This window comes from Rhodnius prolixus, unplaced genomic scaffold (assembly GCF_049639745.1).
Source record: "Rhodnius prolixus isolate KJV_2025 unplaced genomic scaffold, Rpr scaffold_8, whole genome shotgun sequence".
Taxonomy (NCBI): Eukaryota; Metazoa; Arthropoda; class Insecta; order Hemiptera; family Reduviidae; genus Rhodnius; species Rhodnius prolixus.
In genome coordinates, this window is record NW_027411593.1 from 34,523,592 (window position 1) to 34,541,761 (window position 18,170).

The following is an 18,170-nucleotide window of genomic DNA, read 5'->3' on the forward strand; positions in this document are numbered from 1 at the left end:
TTATTTTTTCGGTGAAAATATTAGTAAACTGTTTTTTTTAGGAACAAATACAAAGGAGATAAACCAAAACCGTACGTTAATTATAGGTACAATAATTTTAACAATAATTATTTTCATCTTTTTATTTCGTTTAGTTTCATATTATTTTAACCGTGATCCAGAAAACATTGTACAACATTCACAAATAATGATAACATCAAAATGATTTTGTTGAAGAATAAGGAGAAGATGGAGAAAAATTGAACCGATTAACCTTCTTTATTTTCTTTTTTCTTGTTGTTTTTTTTAATGGTCCTGATATTGTAGCCAAAAATCCTATTAGAGTAAGACTAAGAGGTGGAACTTCTCTTTTTCTTAAGATCCATGGATTTCCCACCAATGGTGTCATCTCTTTCGGCCTCATAGCGTTAAAAATCTTTAAAAATATTATTGGGCTATCTTATATGTTATTTCTATTGTTAGTTATTTACCACTTAAAGCAAAATAATTCATGCTTTTGGATACAAACTCGATCAAGTAATATAACTTACTTCAAATAATGAAATGAATTCTGCGCTATTTTAAATATTTGCTTCGATTTTAAAATAAATCGGAATTAAATCAAAATTTTTATTGTTTTTACTGTGGACAATTTAAATAGGATATGAAAGTGAACAAAATATGTTATTAAAAATTAAACGCTGGATTTTACTAAATTGCTAAGCTGCATCGTTGTGTGACTTCTATCGGAGGTAAAAATAGCTTTAAATCGCATAATTTTACATCTATTTTAGATCCATCCCTAAAATGTAATAATTCATTTAAGTAAATACATTCCTCTTAATTATTTAACCATTTTCAACTTCATCTTTTAAGTCCTTTTTTTTAAGAGAACTCTTGTTGTAGCTAATCAATTGAAAAATCTGGATCACGGACACTAAATATTGCAAAAAAAACACACCATTCAAAACTCAGGCAAAAAAAGAAAAACAAGTTACCGAAATGTCTACAATATTTGTTGACATCACCAAAATATCACTGTGCAATTCTAGATTTTAGATTTAGCAAGTATTAGGCTTTCTTATGCACAAATTTTAAAATTGCAAACCGCAATCAGTTGTTTTGTTCTTCGGATTGCTTCCAGTTAATGGCTAATTATTCCTAGTTAAGAATTAGAACTATTTTAAGTGCTTTACATTATGTTGGAACCAAGTCTTTACTTTAATTTGTCTGCAGCAGAGTTAAGAATTAAAAAAAAAAAAACTTCATTTTTGTTCTCCAAAAGTGTTTACAGAATTTATGACTTTACAAGGTATTTAAAAATAGTGTGGAGTATTTCTGGAAGGCGTTCTAAATGTATTTTTGGAAAAATATGAAATAAGTAGGGCTTCTGTCTTCGGTAATATCTAATTTTTGTAGCAAATTTGAAGCTTAGGTTAATTTTTTTTTTTTTTTTAATTTCAAATAATTCCTCAAATGCTCAAGTGTTTCGCTATTAATGAAGAGCCATTATTTAGACATTTGTTGGTTGTATTATTGCAATAGTTGGGTCTCAGCCTCTTATGTCATAATTTTAATAAATAATAAAAATCTTTACAGAAAAAACATAAATTCTTGAAGTTTGCAGAAAGTCCATAGAATCGACTCCGCCAGTATTATCTACATGCTGAAGAGAAGTAGATGTGCTTTTAGTACTTTTATGATAATAGTTACTTTGTTCAATTTTAAAAAATAAAAACCAACAAAAAAAGATATTTTGAAAAACCGACACTATCTTAAAACTTATTATTTAGTTAAAACTTATGTGTAATGTGCTTTTTTTTTCACTTACAGTATGAGTTACAAATTTAATTAAAGAATTTTTTACTCATACTGAATTTTTTTTCGGTTATTCTTATGGCTGCCATAAGTTGTGAGCAGTTATGAACTGATTGTTCTTTCCACCATTGTAGTAGCTCCACCTCAAAAATCTGAAATATTTTTTAAAATTACCTACGCCCATTAAACTTCTTGAAAATATCTATTTTATATAAATAGAAAATAAAGCTTTCTTTCTAGAAAATTATCCGCAAAATCCTTTCAATTAACGTATTCTATAAAAATGTGTTCATCTTCACGATTCCAAAAACAAATATATTCAGTGAAAACCCAAATAAAATAATTTCTAAAATGTGCTACGATTTTGGACCATCGTGTTATAGGATTGAGAGATTATAAAAGTTAAATGATATAGGCACTTGTTAAGGAAATAATCAGATATTAGTCTTTTTTATGAATTTAATTGTCAATCAATTTGTTCTTGAGAACAGACAATGGATATTAATTTTAATTTTATTTTTAATTTCTTATAATTTACAGGGATCCGAAGGACTTTTACCATGTTAATGGTTAGAAGACATTCATTTAAAATTGTTAAACATTTTCATTATTGTTTCCTTCTTAATTGTGTAAAGTTAAAGAATTAATTAATTTCTAATTAATAGTAAACAAATATTAATTTATTTTGTATGATTTTGTATCTTTTTAATTTATTATAATTACTATATTTTTGTAAATTTTTAATTTTTAATTAATAAAAATAAGTTTGCAGGAGCATTGGTGACCGACCATATGTACAACATTTTTACAGTATTTTTTATGAGTAACAAAAAAAAAGTTTGAATTGATAAAGAAATGGCTATTTTTACAACCACAACCTTAAGTGATACTTGGATAATTAACAAATCTGATAATTAATGTGTTTGATATGTGAGAATGTGCTTTGTGATTGGCTGTTTGAAAAAAAAAAAAACAAACATCTCAAAATTTATTATTTTTATTCAACTTAGGATTTTTATAAAAATACAATTATAAGTATGAACCTGATGTAATTAGAAAAATTTAAGAAAAAGTTTAAGTTGACACACAACTATCAGGCTAACTTGCAATCATACTATTTCCACCAGACAGTAGTCGTTAAATGAGGTAACTAAATACAGCTAGGTAACTAATTAATATTAATTGCTAATTAAAAGAATGGTCAATTCAAACAGAAATTTAATTATATCTAATAAAATGAAGCCCCCTACTATTTGCTCAACCAGTGATTGCTGTCCATATCAAGAATTAAAGATTTTCTTCGAAAGAAAGTATACCGCGCATTCAACCAAACTCCGTGTACCGAAAACTGTCTTTCGCGATAGACAGTTAAATAATGAACAGTAATTTATAAATTTAGCAATAAAAATTAGAGACTCCTAAATTTGATTATCTAATTTTAAGCAAATTAATCCATTTATTACTAAATAAGTTAATGAACAATTAAGGGAATAACGGGATCCAAAGTAGATTTAGTTAGCAGCGAATTAGTTATTTTCAGTCTGTTAGTTTATTTTTCTTCATAGTTATAAAAGATATACCTGACTTTTCAGGTATTTTTCTATTTAATTTTGGGCGATCAAGATTGCACTTATTCTGTTTTGATCTTATTTTTATCCTTGCTTTTATTTTTGTTCTTAAGTATTTTTAATCTGGATCATCTAAGTAAATTACTTTTTCACAATTTTTTGGAGGACCGTTTAGAGCGCCTGTATCAAATAGTCCATAAAAGGTACTCTACTGCATAATGGAAAGTGCTGAAGCGTGTCACTATCTAGTCGGTCTTTTCAATGAACCGATGGGCCTTTTCTCTAGCCATGGAATGACCTGTACAGTATACCTATACTTATCGGATTTACATTAATGACGATACGATAATGTTTGTTAGAACCTGATTTCATAGAGTGAAACTTTTTTTGCATTACTTGGATCTTAACGCTGGTTACTTTTCCAAAATTTTAATGCCACCTTCATCGCTAGGTTCTTCAATTCGAAGAGCACACACTTTTCGCCAGGATGTTCCTCGTTCATTCAATATCACGCTTTCCGTTGTTATTCGTTAACAGAAATTTTATTTGGTTATAGAGGAATGTTCATTTACTTATTTTATTAAAACTCGTTTTAGAAATCTTATACTACGCAGCCTAAATTTCTGGTAGTAATAAAATAATGATGCTTAAAAAAAACATGCTTTGTACGAAATCTGGGCGTTAAGATGCTAGTTGTTAGATTTGTATCAGCTGGTGCCAGCCTTGTTGTTGGACTTGCTTAAAATAGCAAGCATTTTCTTTACAAATGATCCAATTAGTTAGAATATTGATTTGGAATTCTTTCGTGAAATCTAACTATTTGTTCTTCTAGAATCTAGATCCTATCAATGTGCCGTGAGAACTGTGAAATGTGCTTTCAATGATTTTACTTTCCCTTCAGAATATTGTAATTATCTATTTCTAGACAATACTTTCACAACGATTTACTGTTAGTTGAGTCAGTCAAGCATTTTAGAAAGAAGTATAATGGACTCGTTGTTTTTTTTTTTTGACTGTGTGTGCGTAAATGGATATTTCTGTCCAATATGGAGTAGCGTTAAGGTTTAGTTCTTCAATTGTATCCCAAGGTGAGAAGTGACAAATGGATCAATCTATGTTATTATGCTAAGGATTATTTAATTAAAATTTTAATTTCGGCTCCATTTTTTTCTCTTTCTTGCTTAGACTAAATTCTGTTTGAGGATTGTAATTGTGAAAGAAAATGTAAGTCCTGAATTTCTGATGCTTCAAACGTTCCCAAATGTTTTGTTATAGAGATTTAGCGAATAGTACCATAAGAAATAACAAGGCTATTTATATTCGTATTTTTTTAAGATAATTTTAGTATATTCACGACTTATGGGACAACTATATGGGATGCAGAAAAATCAGTCAGTCTCCAAAATATTTTTTGATATGGAAAATAGATCACTTTAAAGAAAAAGTACAATAACTAAAAGATAAATCTGGGTGAACTAGTGAACATTAATTGATTTAAGAGCCTGTCATAATTAAACTGCAGGTAACTGTATATGCAGTTACAATACTTACTTACTTTCTTAAATATCAAATTTAAGTTATATCCATCGCCTCTAAACCCCGACAATTATTATTTCCGGTAAAAACGTTTGAATAAAAATGATTATCCTGGGACTGGGGTGTAATAAAAAGTATTTACATTGGAGAACATTGTTCATCGTTTTTGGTGACTGATCCATTAATTCAAAATTATTGCCAATTTCAGTTACAATTTTTTACTTATTTTTTGGCAAGCTTTTAAGTCAGAGATCATTTTCAGGGCTTATGCTAATTAAGCGCATATTAACGATAAAGATAGCCTTGTTTGGACATCAGTTGTTCGGAGTGCCTTGCAGTAGGTTGAAAGAGTGTCCTAGTAAAACGTAGATTCCTTTTCCGAATTTCGTTAGTTATTTTGAGCTTCCTTGGCATGGTTACGGTGGTACACATTATTCTTGACACATTATCCGCCTTTGTAAATCAAAGTAATACCTAAAAATGTTTTGAAAAAAGAAACCAAAGGGAACCAATAGAATTCTATTACATCTAGTCCTCACTAGTAGCGTTAGGGTTAAGATAATCATTTCTCAGGTTCCATTCCTTCCGCATAGTTCTTATTTTATCCTTAAAAAGGATTACCCAGTTTCTTTTTACGGAAGGCAACTCATATGATTACACTTATGTTTTCTGCAGAAAAGACGTCACATTTTTTTGGTTATGTTGCGTAGTTTGTGCTTTTGAAGGACATTAGGATTTTTTTGGCCCTAGGAATTGGAAGATTGCTTTTCGGAAACCCACGAATACTATGGACATATGTATTTGTTTGTTTTAAATTATAAGTAATGGGGTTCACGCTGTCTTCCGCGAGATTGATCCACAAAAATAGACTTTGTTTCTTTCTTTCTCGAATCGTTTCTTTAAGTTTAAATTTGTGCGCAAAAGTGGTGAAAAAAAAAAATAATTTTTCTTGCGTGTAAATGTGGAATTTTAAAAGGGTATAGGGTAAATTTTCAAGAAATATTTGTTAAGTATGTACTCTTACGTTGTGTGGATTAGGAACCAAATTGAGCCTAAGTTCTATTGCATGCACTACACTGGATTAATTCCCTTTTGTTACTGCTAGCACTTCTCACTCCTAAGGAACAGTTTCTCAGAGGATTCCAGAAAAACTCAGCATATTTCTTCTTGGTAATTTAATCCTTAAAATTCTAATAAATCCTAATTTCGTAAAATAGGAAAACGAATATTAACCTCTCTTTAGAGGAAACCTTGACGTAGCAACTCCCTTAGAATCTTCAGTTCTCCTTGGATCGAACCTAAGTCCAATAATTCTAAAAAGCATCTAAGAGAGAGATGATCTTACATGTTGTGGTCTCAATCGTTATTTGTTTCTAAAAAAAATCGAATAAATTGTGTGCCAATTCTCGCTTTTAACGGTTTCGTTTTTTTTTCAAAATACAGAATGATGGAGGTAAATTTTTAATGAATCTAAAGTTTAATTTATTTTCAAGAAAGTCTGCTTTCAATAAATTTTTCTTGAATGTCGTCTAGTCTGCAATGACTTTAAGATTAATTTCTGAAGTTTCTGTACTTGTTAACGTATGGATTCCTTGAATAACAAGATTCAATACAATGTTTCGTAATACACTCGTTTGCGCGGTACTTTATTTACGGAAATAGGGTTAAAGTTTAAGAGTGCTATTCGGTAATACTTTTGACGAAAGTTCATCCTTTGTATCGTAGACATTTTTTGCATTAAAACTTCTAGTCAAACCATTTTTTCCAAGATAAGACATCAAGGAAAGGTTTTAAGCTTATTTAGGACAAACCTTTTTCAACACAATCTTTATAACAAATAATGTCGGATTTTCTTCCTCAAAGTGATAGTTTTAGTTAGCGTAGATATCATTTAGGGGTAAAAAAAACACACCTAAATTCACATTTTCAATAACTATAAATTGAAATAAAAAGTCTAATATTGTTAGTCGCTCAGTCTTTAAATGTAATATTTCCATTTTTTTTGTAACTAACAATTTTTAAATGACGCCTTCAATTGTAGACAAATTATTTTAATTCTAAATCTTATACTCTTAATGTTGTGTATATGTAAAAGTTTAAAATTAACATAGATAATTTACAAAGGAAAAAAGGTTCATCAATACAAAATTTAGAAAAAGAGATTAAAAAAAAAAAATACTACAATTTTGAGATGTTTGTTCCCCTTTTCCTTAAAATAACCGCCACAATATAATCCAAACATTAACCTTCACATTCCCCTAAAAATATATATTTTTGTTTTAATAATTTGCTTGGAAATTTTTATTTTTATTTTTGCTTTTAATTAGGTTATTTATCTTTTATTTGCTATTAGTGTATGCTGATTTATTTATTTATATATTTATTTATTTTTTTAAATTTAATAGAAATTAGTATTAGTAATTGGTAGTATATATATATACATATATAAAATGCATTGACTTTAAATTTAGCCTAATAATTTAGAACATTTTCAAAATATAATTAATAAGCAATGATAAGCACTTGACTTAGTTGAATAAATATGGGTTTTTGAATCGGCAGATATGCAATATTTTTGTTTTCAATTAAAATAAAATTTAAACAATTTTAATAAAACAACATTTTTCCATATTTTGTTAATTAAAAATTTAAATCTCAGTTTATTTACAATAAAAAACTATACAAAGTTTTGGTTATAAATGATACAGTGTTAATAAATAGATTCACATCTCTTGTTTTTTACAAAATTAAAAACAAAACTATATTATAAAGTAGTATCTTGAAGAACGAAAAGTATTAATGTGTATTAAACAAAACTAAACAAAACTTTAAAAAATATATATTATTTGTAAGTGTTTCAAAAAAAAAGAAAAAAAAAAATTTCTTTAAAGAAATGTGGAGCGACGTCTGCTTTGTGAATTTAAAAATATACCACCAACCGTAAGTAAAAATATGAATTTTTATTTTTATTTTTTAAAGATAAGAAAGAAGTATTTCTTTTTAACGCACAAAAACTGACGACAGAAGTGGGAGTATAAAGGACTTTTCACTCACAAGTGTTATTTGCATGTTGTGATGTCACTGAAACAGAAAAAAGACAAACATCAAAAATTTTGACAGAATATTAGCAAAAACAAAACTAAAGAAAAAATTCTGACAACAGTTTAGTGTTAAAATTGACCAAAAGCCGCTATTGGCCACAGTTCGTATTACTGCGTGCACAATAAGTACTTTTATAATAAATACTTTATTTTTGCTACTGTAGTTAGCTCCTTAGGCTTTCTTGAATGATTTTTTAACCTGAGCGAATCGAGAAGAGCTTCTTATATTTTTAATTGCTGTTTTATATAATTATAAATAGATATATTAAATATACTATATTCCCTTTATTTCTAACCAAACCATCCTCATCTACCCACCTGACCCCCACCACCACCTTTGGCACCTGAAGAGAGAATAAAAGCGAGCGAGAGAGAAAGATAGAAAGGAGTGTGTTGTGGCTATTGGTAATCAAAGCAAAACACTAATAGTTAGGAAACAAAAACAATCAAAAATGTGTCAGAGATAACATGTTCTTATGTTTCACGGCACAGTGGCCACAGCCTCACCACAAGATGATGATGATTCCTTGGACACGGATGGTTTCCAAGAACAGTTTCCATTGGAAACACCGACTCCCGTTGAAGAGGGTCGTATACCACAATATCAAACAGCCAGTGCTAGCTCTCTCCTCCTACAAAGGTCACGTCCTGGGGATTTACATTTAGCACAAATTGTACAATCATCCCCAGATGATGAAAAAGGTGTCAAAGATTCTAAATATCGTGAACATCCAAAATTTGGTGATGTTGAAAAGACTAAAGATATAAAAAGACTTGTGGGGGGAGTTGGTGGTGTCAATGAAGATGATAAAGAGAAGGCAACAAAATTACCTGTATGCAAGGAAACAGAAGATACACATTCCGACAGAGGTACAAGTCCTTTGGGTGGTGGTGATACATTTCAACCATTGTCTGAACCAAAAACTGATCAACCACCAACTATAGAATTGATCATTGGTCGTAAAGAAGTGAGAACCAAAGAGGCAAGCGCTACTTCTGAAAGTAAATTAACATTATATACAGCGCACGATGTTGAAATCTCAATTAGATCTCAATCGCACATCAGTTTAACTACAACTAAACGAGATTTAGCTGGAAAGAAAACCTCATCGCACACAGTTGATATTGATTCCAAAGTAGAAGCGAATAAAGAGGATTCATCGTTTCAAGAGTATATAATACCGCCAGAGAAGAAAGAGAAAAAGAAGGAAGATACTGTAATATTTAGTGGCAAGAAAAGTATATACACGTACGATTCACAGACATCGCCTCAATTTGAAAGCCCAATAAGTGATGAAAGTGCTTCTCATCCAATTACTGACACTGGCATTAGTTTGACAAGAGGTACTATGTCTGAGACTAGTCTGGCCCAACAACCGGCCAGCAGTGGAATTAAACTTATTTCGGATACTTTAGTTAATAGTGAAATTGAAGAAGCTGAATTAACCGATGCAGGACTTAGTCCTATACAAGCTGATGATGTAGCTGCTCCTTTAAATCCTGTAGAATTTCTCGAAGAAGAACTGAAGAAAGCAATATTTAGTGATAAAGCTAGTAGTCCAATAGAAGTTGAAACAGAGACTGTAGCACTGTCACCTTTACCAGTTTTAGTTGCCGAAGTATCCGTATCCACGGATTCGCTAAATACATGTGACGCAAGTGTAAGCCCGATTGAAGGTAGCGATGTCGAGTTAATCCAACCTTATAAAACTGAGAAAAAAGAAATTATACTATCTGAAATTACTTCGCCTATTAGAGATGTCAAATCAATTGTTAAACGTATTGAAGAGCATACACAAAAAGCAGACGAAACTGCTAAAATCTTACGCAAAGAAGATGTACAAAAATCCACAGAAAAAACGGTCAAGGAAAGTCCCCATGTCACTCCCACGCACACTAAACAAGTAGTCGGAACAAAAATTAAGGAACTTCAAAAAGTTTTTAGCCAACCATCGAAAATAGAAGATAGAAGTACAATTGAATTAAAAGATAGAATAACTCCATCCCTAGCAGACGAAGAAATTTTTGAGGATGAAATAATAGCTGTTGAAACAATAGACAAGCTTACAGAAATGGATTTAGAACTAAAGAAATTAATTGAAACAGAAGATATAGTTTCCCAAAAAGTTGAAGTCACTTTACAAGACAAATTAACAGAATTAATGGAAATACAAAAAGATATATTGACTAAATTGTCACCAAAAGAAGAAACTCTAGCATTAAAACCAATTGCACACTCATTAGGATCGAAACCGGACGACAATCTTCAAACAATGAAATTAGATAACTTATCAGACAATATTATACGACATGAAAGACAAGACTTAGGTAAATTAGATAAAAAACTAGATTATAAAGAAAAATTAGAAATTGAGACTTTTATTTCAAAAGAAATTTATCAAGACATATCAACAGCTGAAGGTGGAGAAGAAGTAATTGTAAAACAAAGCATACCAAGTATAATATCCAGAAAACCGTTAGAAGTGACAAAGAAAAAAATTCTAACATCAGAAGTTAAATCATTAGTAGATGATGAAATGGCAGATGTAGATAAATGCCTTGAAATGATTCAAGAAAAGAAAAGAAAAATACCAAAAGAATATACTAAAAAAGAAGAAATTCACGAAATATGTATAAAAAAAAGAATCCCTGAACAGGGATTCGAAGAATTTGAAGAAATAACATGTGATACCAAAGATGTAATTGATCTCACCTTATCCAGCGCTAAACAAAAGGAACATCAAATAAGTGAAATGGATGTTAAAGCACTGATGTCAGAAGTAAAAGAATTTACTAGGCAAATCAAGCAAGAAGTAAAAGAATTAAAGCCAGATCTCACTCCTACACCAGAAGGCAAAGATTCCATAACAGAACATCAATTTTCAACTGAAATAGCCAGCATAATAGAAGAAACGGAAGCATTGATGAAACTAGAAAGAAAGAACAAAGAAATTGAAGAGAAGAAAAAAGGAAAACATAAAATATCAATACAAGAAGAGAAAGTAATACAACAAAGAGACCAAGAAACAGAGGAAAAAACAAAAAAAAGAACAATACCAACTACACTAACACTTCAAGAAAAACAGTTAGAAACCCAAAAAATACTAAGTACAATTAGCCTAAAAGAAACAGAAATCCAACATCAAACAATCGGCACAATCATAGAAGATTATGTGACAAAAGTCCATGGAAAACAAAGAATAGAAAAAAAAATCCAATCCCCCAAAAAAGAGACAATCCAGCTAACAAAATTAGATAAAGAAATCATCAGAGATGAATCACCAATTAAAGAAAGCGTGACAAAAATAGAAGAGTTCACCAAGAAGGAAATTCCATCACCAGAAAGGGAGGAAATCCCATCAGAAGAAAAATACGAGATCGAACCAGTTAAAGAATTAGACGTGCCTAAATCGCCAGAGGACGTTCAGCCAGTAGAGGAAAGACTGTCGCCAATAGAAGGTAAAAAACTGGAAATTACCAAACCTACAGACCAAGAAGTTATCAAGCCTGATGAAATTGTAGAAACCAAATTGGAAAAAGTAAGATCACCTGTAACCGAAACAGAAGAATTACCAAGTGGAGTTAGAATTACGAAGGTGACTCATGTTTTGCGTGTTGAAGAAAAACGTGTGATTACAGGTGACAAGAGATTAGTGCCTGAAGAAGGAATAATGTCACCAGAAAAAGGTGAAAAAATGGTTGAAGACGAAGTAGAAGATGAAGAATCGCCAGTAGTAAGTAAGAGATCACCCCTTCTAGATAGCAGAGAAGTGACTGTAGCGCCAGAAAAAGAAGAGCCCCTAACGGTCGAGAAAATAGATGAAATTCCCAAAAAGAAGGTTCCCACTTCGCCAGAAGAAGCGTCAGAATTGGCTCCGTTGGAAAGCGAGAAGATTAGTCCAACACAGTTAGAGGTAAAACCAGCTGCCCATAAGGAGGTTATCGAACTAGATGAAAAAGAGGAGCCTGAAGCAGGCGTGATATCACCGTTAAAAGAGGTGCCAGAATATGTAGCTCTTAAAGAAAAGGTTCCTGAAGAGACAGTAACCGAAGAAGAAGAACTTACCACTGGTGAAGAAGTAACATTAGTCAGTAAGACAATCGATTTAAAAGTTACTGAGGAGACAGCGGAACTATTATCACCTGCTCACGTAGAACCTAAAAAGGAAGTCATCACTCCTGATGTAGTTAAAAAGAAAGAATTGAGTGCTGAACCTGAAACTAGCCCTGAGACCGAGAAGTCTCCGGTTAAAGAAACCAAAGCGGTGGATAAAGTGGGCAGTCCAGAGAAGGAACTAGCAGCTGTGAAATCACCTGTGAGCACACCAACACCCGAAGAGGAACCTGCTAAGGAGAAGCTGCTTACCAAAGAAGAACCAGAAGAACTTAAAGAGAAGGAAGGAATTCCGGTTGATGAATTTAAGGAACCCAAAGAAATAGCTACCTCTCCCTCTGAAATAACTAAAGATACTATTTTTGAAAAATCATTAAAAGAGCAAATAATTAAAGAAGTTAGGGACTTAACTTTAAAAACTGTTACAATAGAAAAGACGGTTACTGACTTCACAGATGAAGGCGTTGACGTGACTAGACGAGTAGTAGAACAGCCGACTGTGACAGACAAAACTAGTGAAACGAAAATGGTTGCTGCAGATGATTCTGCAGACGTAATAAAAGTGCCTGAATCTGAAGAAATTATGCGTAAAGAAATTCCAACAATATTGGATCTAGGTAAAGTAGAGGAACCTGCGAAACAAGTAGGGAAAATACTGTCTCCAGGTAAGGAACCAAAGGATGTAACAGAACTTACTCCTGTTGTAGAGAAACCTAAAGTGGAAGAAAAATCACCAGAGAAGGCCAAATTACCGTCGCCAGTGAAGCAACCGGAATTCGTAGAGAAAACTCCATCACCAGTAAGTGTAGTAGAGAAGGAAACTTCTGAAGAAATATTTGAAAAAGCCAGTACTAGAGATGGAGTTTCCGTCACAGATGATATGAAGCCACCGGAGGATGATGAGACAATTACGAAAGAAACGGTAACAAAAGTCACACGTGTAACAACAACTCGTACTGTTGTGGTGGATAAAAGAGTAATCACTGAGCTTGAAGAGCCTTCAGAGTTAACAGCTACTGGGCCAGAAATAGTGGAAAAGAAAGTATCCCCAGTTAAAGAATTGCCCGGAATCGAATCACCAATTAAAGAAAGCGTGACAAAAATAGAAGAGTTCGCCAAGAAGGAAATTCCATCACCAGAAAGGGAGGAAATCCCTTCAGAAGAAAAATACGAGATCGAACCAGTTAAAGAATTAGACGTAACCAAATCGCCAGAGGACGTTCAGCCAGTTGAGGAAAGACTGTCGCCAATGGAAGGTAAAAAACTGGAAATTACCAAACCTACAGACCAAGAAGTTATCAAGCCTGATGAAATTGTAGAAACCAAATTGGAAAAAGTAAGATCACCTGTAACCGAAACAGAAGAATTACCAAGTGGAGTTAGAATTACGAAGGTGACTCATGTTTTGCGTGTTGAAGAAAAACGTGTGATTACAGGTGACAAGAGATTAGTGCCTGAAGAAGGAATACGTTCACCAGAAAAAGGTGAAAAAATGGTTAAAGACGAAGTAGAAGATGAAGAATCGCCAGTAGTAAGTAAGAGATCACCCCTTCTAGATAGCAGAGAAGTGACTGTAGCGCCAGAAAAAGAAGAGCCCCTAACGGTCGAGAAAATAGATGAAATTCCCAAAAAGAAGGTTCCCACTTCGCCAGAAGAAGCGTCAGAATTGGCTCCGTTGGAAAGCGAGAAGATTAGTCCAACACAGTTAGAGGAAAAACCAGCTGCCCATAAGGAGGTTATCAAACTAGATGAAAAAGAGGAGCCTGAAGCAGGCGTGATATCACCGTTAAAAGAGGTGCCAGAATATGTAGCTCTTAAAGAAAAGGTTCCTGAAGAGACAGTAACCGACGAAGAAGAACTTACCACTGGTGAAGAAGTAACATTAGTCAGTAAGACAATCGATTTAAAAGTTACTGAGGAGACAGCGGAACTATTATCACCTGCTCACGTAGAACCTAAAAAGGAAGTCATCACTCCTGATGTAGTTAAAAAGAAAGAATTGAGTGCTGAACCTGAAACTAGCCCTGAGAGCGAGAAGTCTCCGGTTAAAGAAACCAAAGCGGTGGATAAAGTGGGCAGTCCAGAGAAGGAACTAGCAGCTGCGAAATCACCTGTGAGCACACCAACACCCGAAGAGGAACCTGCTAAGGAGAAGCTGCTTACCAAAGAAGAACCAGAAGAACTTAAAGAGAAGGAAGGAATTCCGGTTGATGAATTTAAGGAACCCAAAGAAATAGCTACCTCTCCCTCTGAAATAACTAAAGATACTATTTTTGAAAAATCATTAAAAGAGCAAATAATTAAAGAAGTTAGGGACTTAACTTTAAAAACTGTTACAATAGAAAAGACGGTTACTGACTTCACAGATGAAGGCGTTGACGTGACTAGACGAGTAGTAGAACAGCCGACTGTGACAGACAAAACTAGTGAAACGAAAATGGTTGCTGCAGATGATTCTGCAGACGTAATAAAAGTGCCTGAATCTGAAGAAATTGTGCGTAAAGAAATTCCAACAATATTGGATCTAGGTAAAGTAGAGGAACCTGCGAAACAAGTAGGGAAAATACTGTCTCCAGGTAAGGAACCAAAGGATGTAACAGAACTTACTCCTGTTGTAGAGAAACCTAAAGTGGAAGAAAAATCACCAGAGAAGGCCAAATTACCGTCGCCAGTGAAGCAACCGGAATTCGTAGAGAAAACTCCATCACCAGTAAGTGTAGTAGAGAAGGAAACTTCTGAAGAAATATTTGAAAAAGCCAGTACTAGAGATGGAGTTTCCGTCACAGATGATATGAAGCCACCGGAGGATGATGAGACAATTACGAAAGAAACGGTAACAAAAGTCACACGTGTAACAACAACTCGTACTGTTGTGGTGGATAAAAGAGTAATCACTGAGCTTGAAGAGCCTTCAGAGTTAACAGCTACTGGGCCAGAAATAGTGGAAAAGAAAGTATCCCCAGTTAAAGAATTGCCCGGAATCGAATCACCAATTAAAGAAAGCGTGACAAAAATAGAAGAGTTCGCCAAGAAGGAAATTCCATCACCAGAAAGGGAGGAAATCCCTTCAGAAGAAAAATACGAGATCGAACCAGTTAAAGAATTAGACGTAACCAAATCGCCAGAGGACGTTCAGCCAGGTGAGGAAAGACTGTCGCCAATGGAAGGTAAAAAACTGGAAATTACCAAACCTACAGACCAAGAAGTTATCAAGCCTGATGAAATTGTAGAAACCAAATTGGAAAAAGTAAGATCACCTGTAACCGAAACGGAAGAAATACCAGGCGGAGTTAGAATTACGAAGGTGACTCATGTTTTGCGTGTTGAAGAAAAACGTGTGATTACAGCTGACAAGAGATTAGTGCCTGAAAAAGGAATAATTTCACCAGAAAAAGGTGAAGAAATGGTTGAAGACCAAGTAGAAGATGAAGAATCGCCAGTAGTATGTAAGAGATCACCCCTTCTAGATAGCAGAGAAGTAACTGTAGCGGCAGAAAAAGAAGAGCCCCTAACGGTCGAGAAAATTGATGAAATTCCAAAAAAGAAGGTTCCCACTTCGCCAGAAGAAGCGTCAGAATTGGCTCCGTTGGAAAGCGAGAAGATTAGCCCAACACAGTTAGAGAAAAAACCAGCGGCCCTTAAGGAGGTTATCAAATTAGATGAAAAAGAGGAGCCTGAAGCAGGCGTGATATCACCGTTAAAAGAGGTGCCAGAATATGTAGCTCTTAAAGAAAAGGTTCCTGAAGAGACAGTAACCGAAGAAGAAGAACTTACCACTGGTGAAGAAGTAACATTAGTCAGTAAGCCAATCGATTTAAAAGTTACTGAGGAGACAGCGGAACTATTATCACCTGCTCACGTAGAACCTAAAAAGGAAGTCATCAGTCCTGATGTAGTTGAAAAGAAAAAATTGAGTGCTGAACCTGAAACTAGCCCTGAGAGCGAGAAGTCTCCGGTTAAAGAAACCAAAGCGCTGGATAAAGTGGGCAGTCCAGAGAAGGAACTAGCAGCTGCGAAATCACCTGTGAGCACACCAACACCCGAAGAGGAACCTGCTAAGGAGAAGCTGCTTACCAAAGAAGAACCAGAAGAACTTAAAGAGAAGGAAGGAATTCCGGTTGATGAATTTAAGGAACCCAAAGAAATAGCTACCTCTCCCTCTGAAATAACTAAAGATACTATTTTTGAAAAATCATTAAAAGAGCAAATAATTAAAGAAGTTAGGGACTTAACTTTAAAAACTGTTACAATAGAAAAGACGGTTACTGACTTCACAGATGAAGGCGTTGACGTGACTAGACGAGTAGTAGAACAGCCGACTGTGACAGACAAAACTAGTGAAACGAAAATGGTTGCTGCAGATGATTCTGCAGACGTAATAAAAGTGCCTGAATCTGAAGAAATTATGCGTAAAGAAATTCCAACAATATTGGATCTAGGTAAAGTAGAGGAACCTGCGAAACAAGTAGGGAAAATACTGTCTCCAGGTAAGGAACCAAAGGATGTAACAGAACTTACTCCTGTTGTAGAGAAACCTAAAGTGGAAGAAAAATCACCAGAGAAGGCCAAATTACCGTCGCCAGTGAAGCAACCGGAATTCGTAGAGAAAACTCCATCACCAGTAAGTGTAGTAGAGAAGGAAACTTCTGAAGAAATATTTGAAAAAGCCAGTACTAGAGATGGAGTTTCCGTCACAGATGATATGAAGCCACCGGAGGATGATGAGACAATTACGAAAGAAACGGTAACAAAAGTCACACGTGTAACAACAACTCGTACTGTTGTGGTGGATAAAAGAGTAATCACTGAGCTTGAAGAGCCTTCAGAGTTAACAGCTACTGGGCCAGAAATAGTGGAAAAGAAAGTATCCCCAGTTAAAGAATTGCCCGGAATCGAATCACCAATTAAAGAAAGCGTGACAAAAATAGAAGAGTTCGCCAAGAAGGAAATTCCATCACCAGAAAGGGAGGAAATCCTTTCAGAAGAAAAATACGAGATCGAACCAGTTAAAGAATTAGACGTAACCAAATCGCCAGAGGACGTTCAGCCAGTTGAGGAAAGACTGTCGCCAATGGAAGGTAAAAAACTGGAAATTACCAAACCTACAGACCAAGAAGTTATCAAGCCTGATGAAATTGTAGAAACCAAATTGGAAAAAGTAAGATCACCTGTAACCGAAACAGAAGAATTACCAAGTGGAGTTAGAATTACGAAGGTGACTCATGTTTTGCGTGTTGAAGAAAAACGTGTGATTACAGGTGACAAGAGATTAGTGCCTGAAGAAGGAATAAGTTCACCAGAAAAAGGTGAAAAAATGGTTAAAGACGAAGTAGAAGATGAAGAATCGCCAGTAGTAAGTAAGAGATCACCCCTTCTAGATAGCAGAGAAGTGACTGTAGCGCCAGAAAAAGAAGAGCCCCTAACGGTCGAGAAAATAGATGAAATTCCCAAAAAGAAGGTTCCCACTTCGCCAGAAGAAGCGTCAGAATTGGCTCCGTTGGAAAGCGAGAAGATTAGTCCAACACAGTTAGAGGAAAAACCAGCTGCCCATAAGGAGGTTATCAAACTAGATGAAAAAGAGGAGCCTGAAGCAGGCGTGATATCACCGTTAAAAGAGGTGCCAGAATATGTAGCTCTTAAAGAAAAGGTTCCTGAAGAGACAGTAACCGACGAAGAAGAACTTACCACTGGTGAAGAAGTAACATTAGTCAGTAAGACAATCGATTTAAAAGATACTGAGGAGACAGCGGAACTATTATCACCTGCTCACGTAGAACCTAAAAAGGAAGTCATCACTCCTGATGTAGTTAAAAAGAAAGAATTGAGTGCTGAACCTGAAACTAGCCCTGAGAGCGAGAAGTCTCCGGTTAAAGAAACCAAAGCGGTGGATAAAGTGGGCAGTCCAGAGAAGGAACTAGCAGCTGCGAAATCACCTGTGAGCACACCAACACCCGAAGAGGAACCTGCTAAGGAGAAGCTGCTTACCAAAGAAGAACCAGAAGAACTTAAAGAGAAGGAAGGAATTCCGGTTGATGAATTTAAGGAACCCAAAGA

General features: G+C 34.2%; 1 protein-coding gene across 1 annotated transcript in view; it reads left to right on the forward strand.

Moving 5' to 3' along the window:
• The first annotated feature begins 8,478 nt into the window (after nucleotides 1-8,478).
• The window catches only part of LOC141451510 (uncharacterized), a 45,647-nt gene continuing 35,955 nt past the window's right edge, over nucleotides 8,479-18,170 (forward strand). Inside the window, exons 1-6 of the mRNA XM_074122948.1 lie at nucleotides 8,479-10,330; nucleotides 10,418-10,548; nucleotides 10,660-12,411; nucleotides 12,553-14,322; nucleotides 14,464-16,233; nucleotides 16,375-18,144. Coding sequence (XP_073979049.1) covers nucleotides 8,479-10,330; nucleotides 10,418-10,548; nucleotides 10,660-12,411; nucleotides 12,553-14,322; nucleotides 14,464-16,233; nucleotides 16,375-18,144 — 9,045 coding nt within the window. The remainder of the gene's footprint in view (nucleotides 10,331-10,417; nucleotides 10,549-10,659; nucleotides 12,412-12,552; nucleotides 14,323-14,463; nucleotides 16,234-16,374; nucleotides 18,145-18,170) is intronic.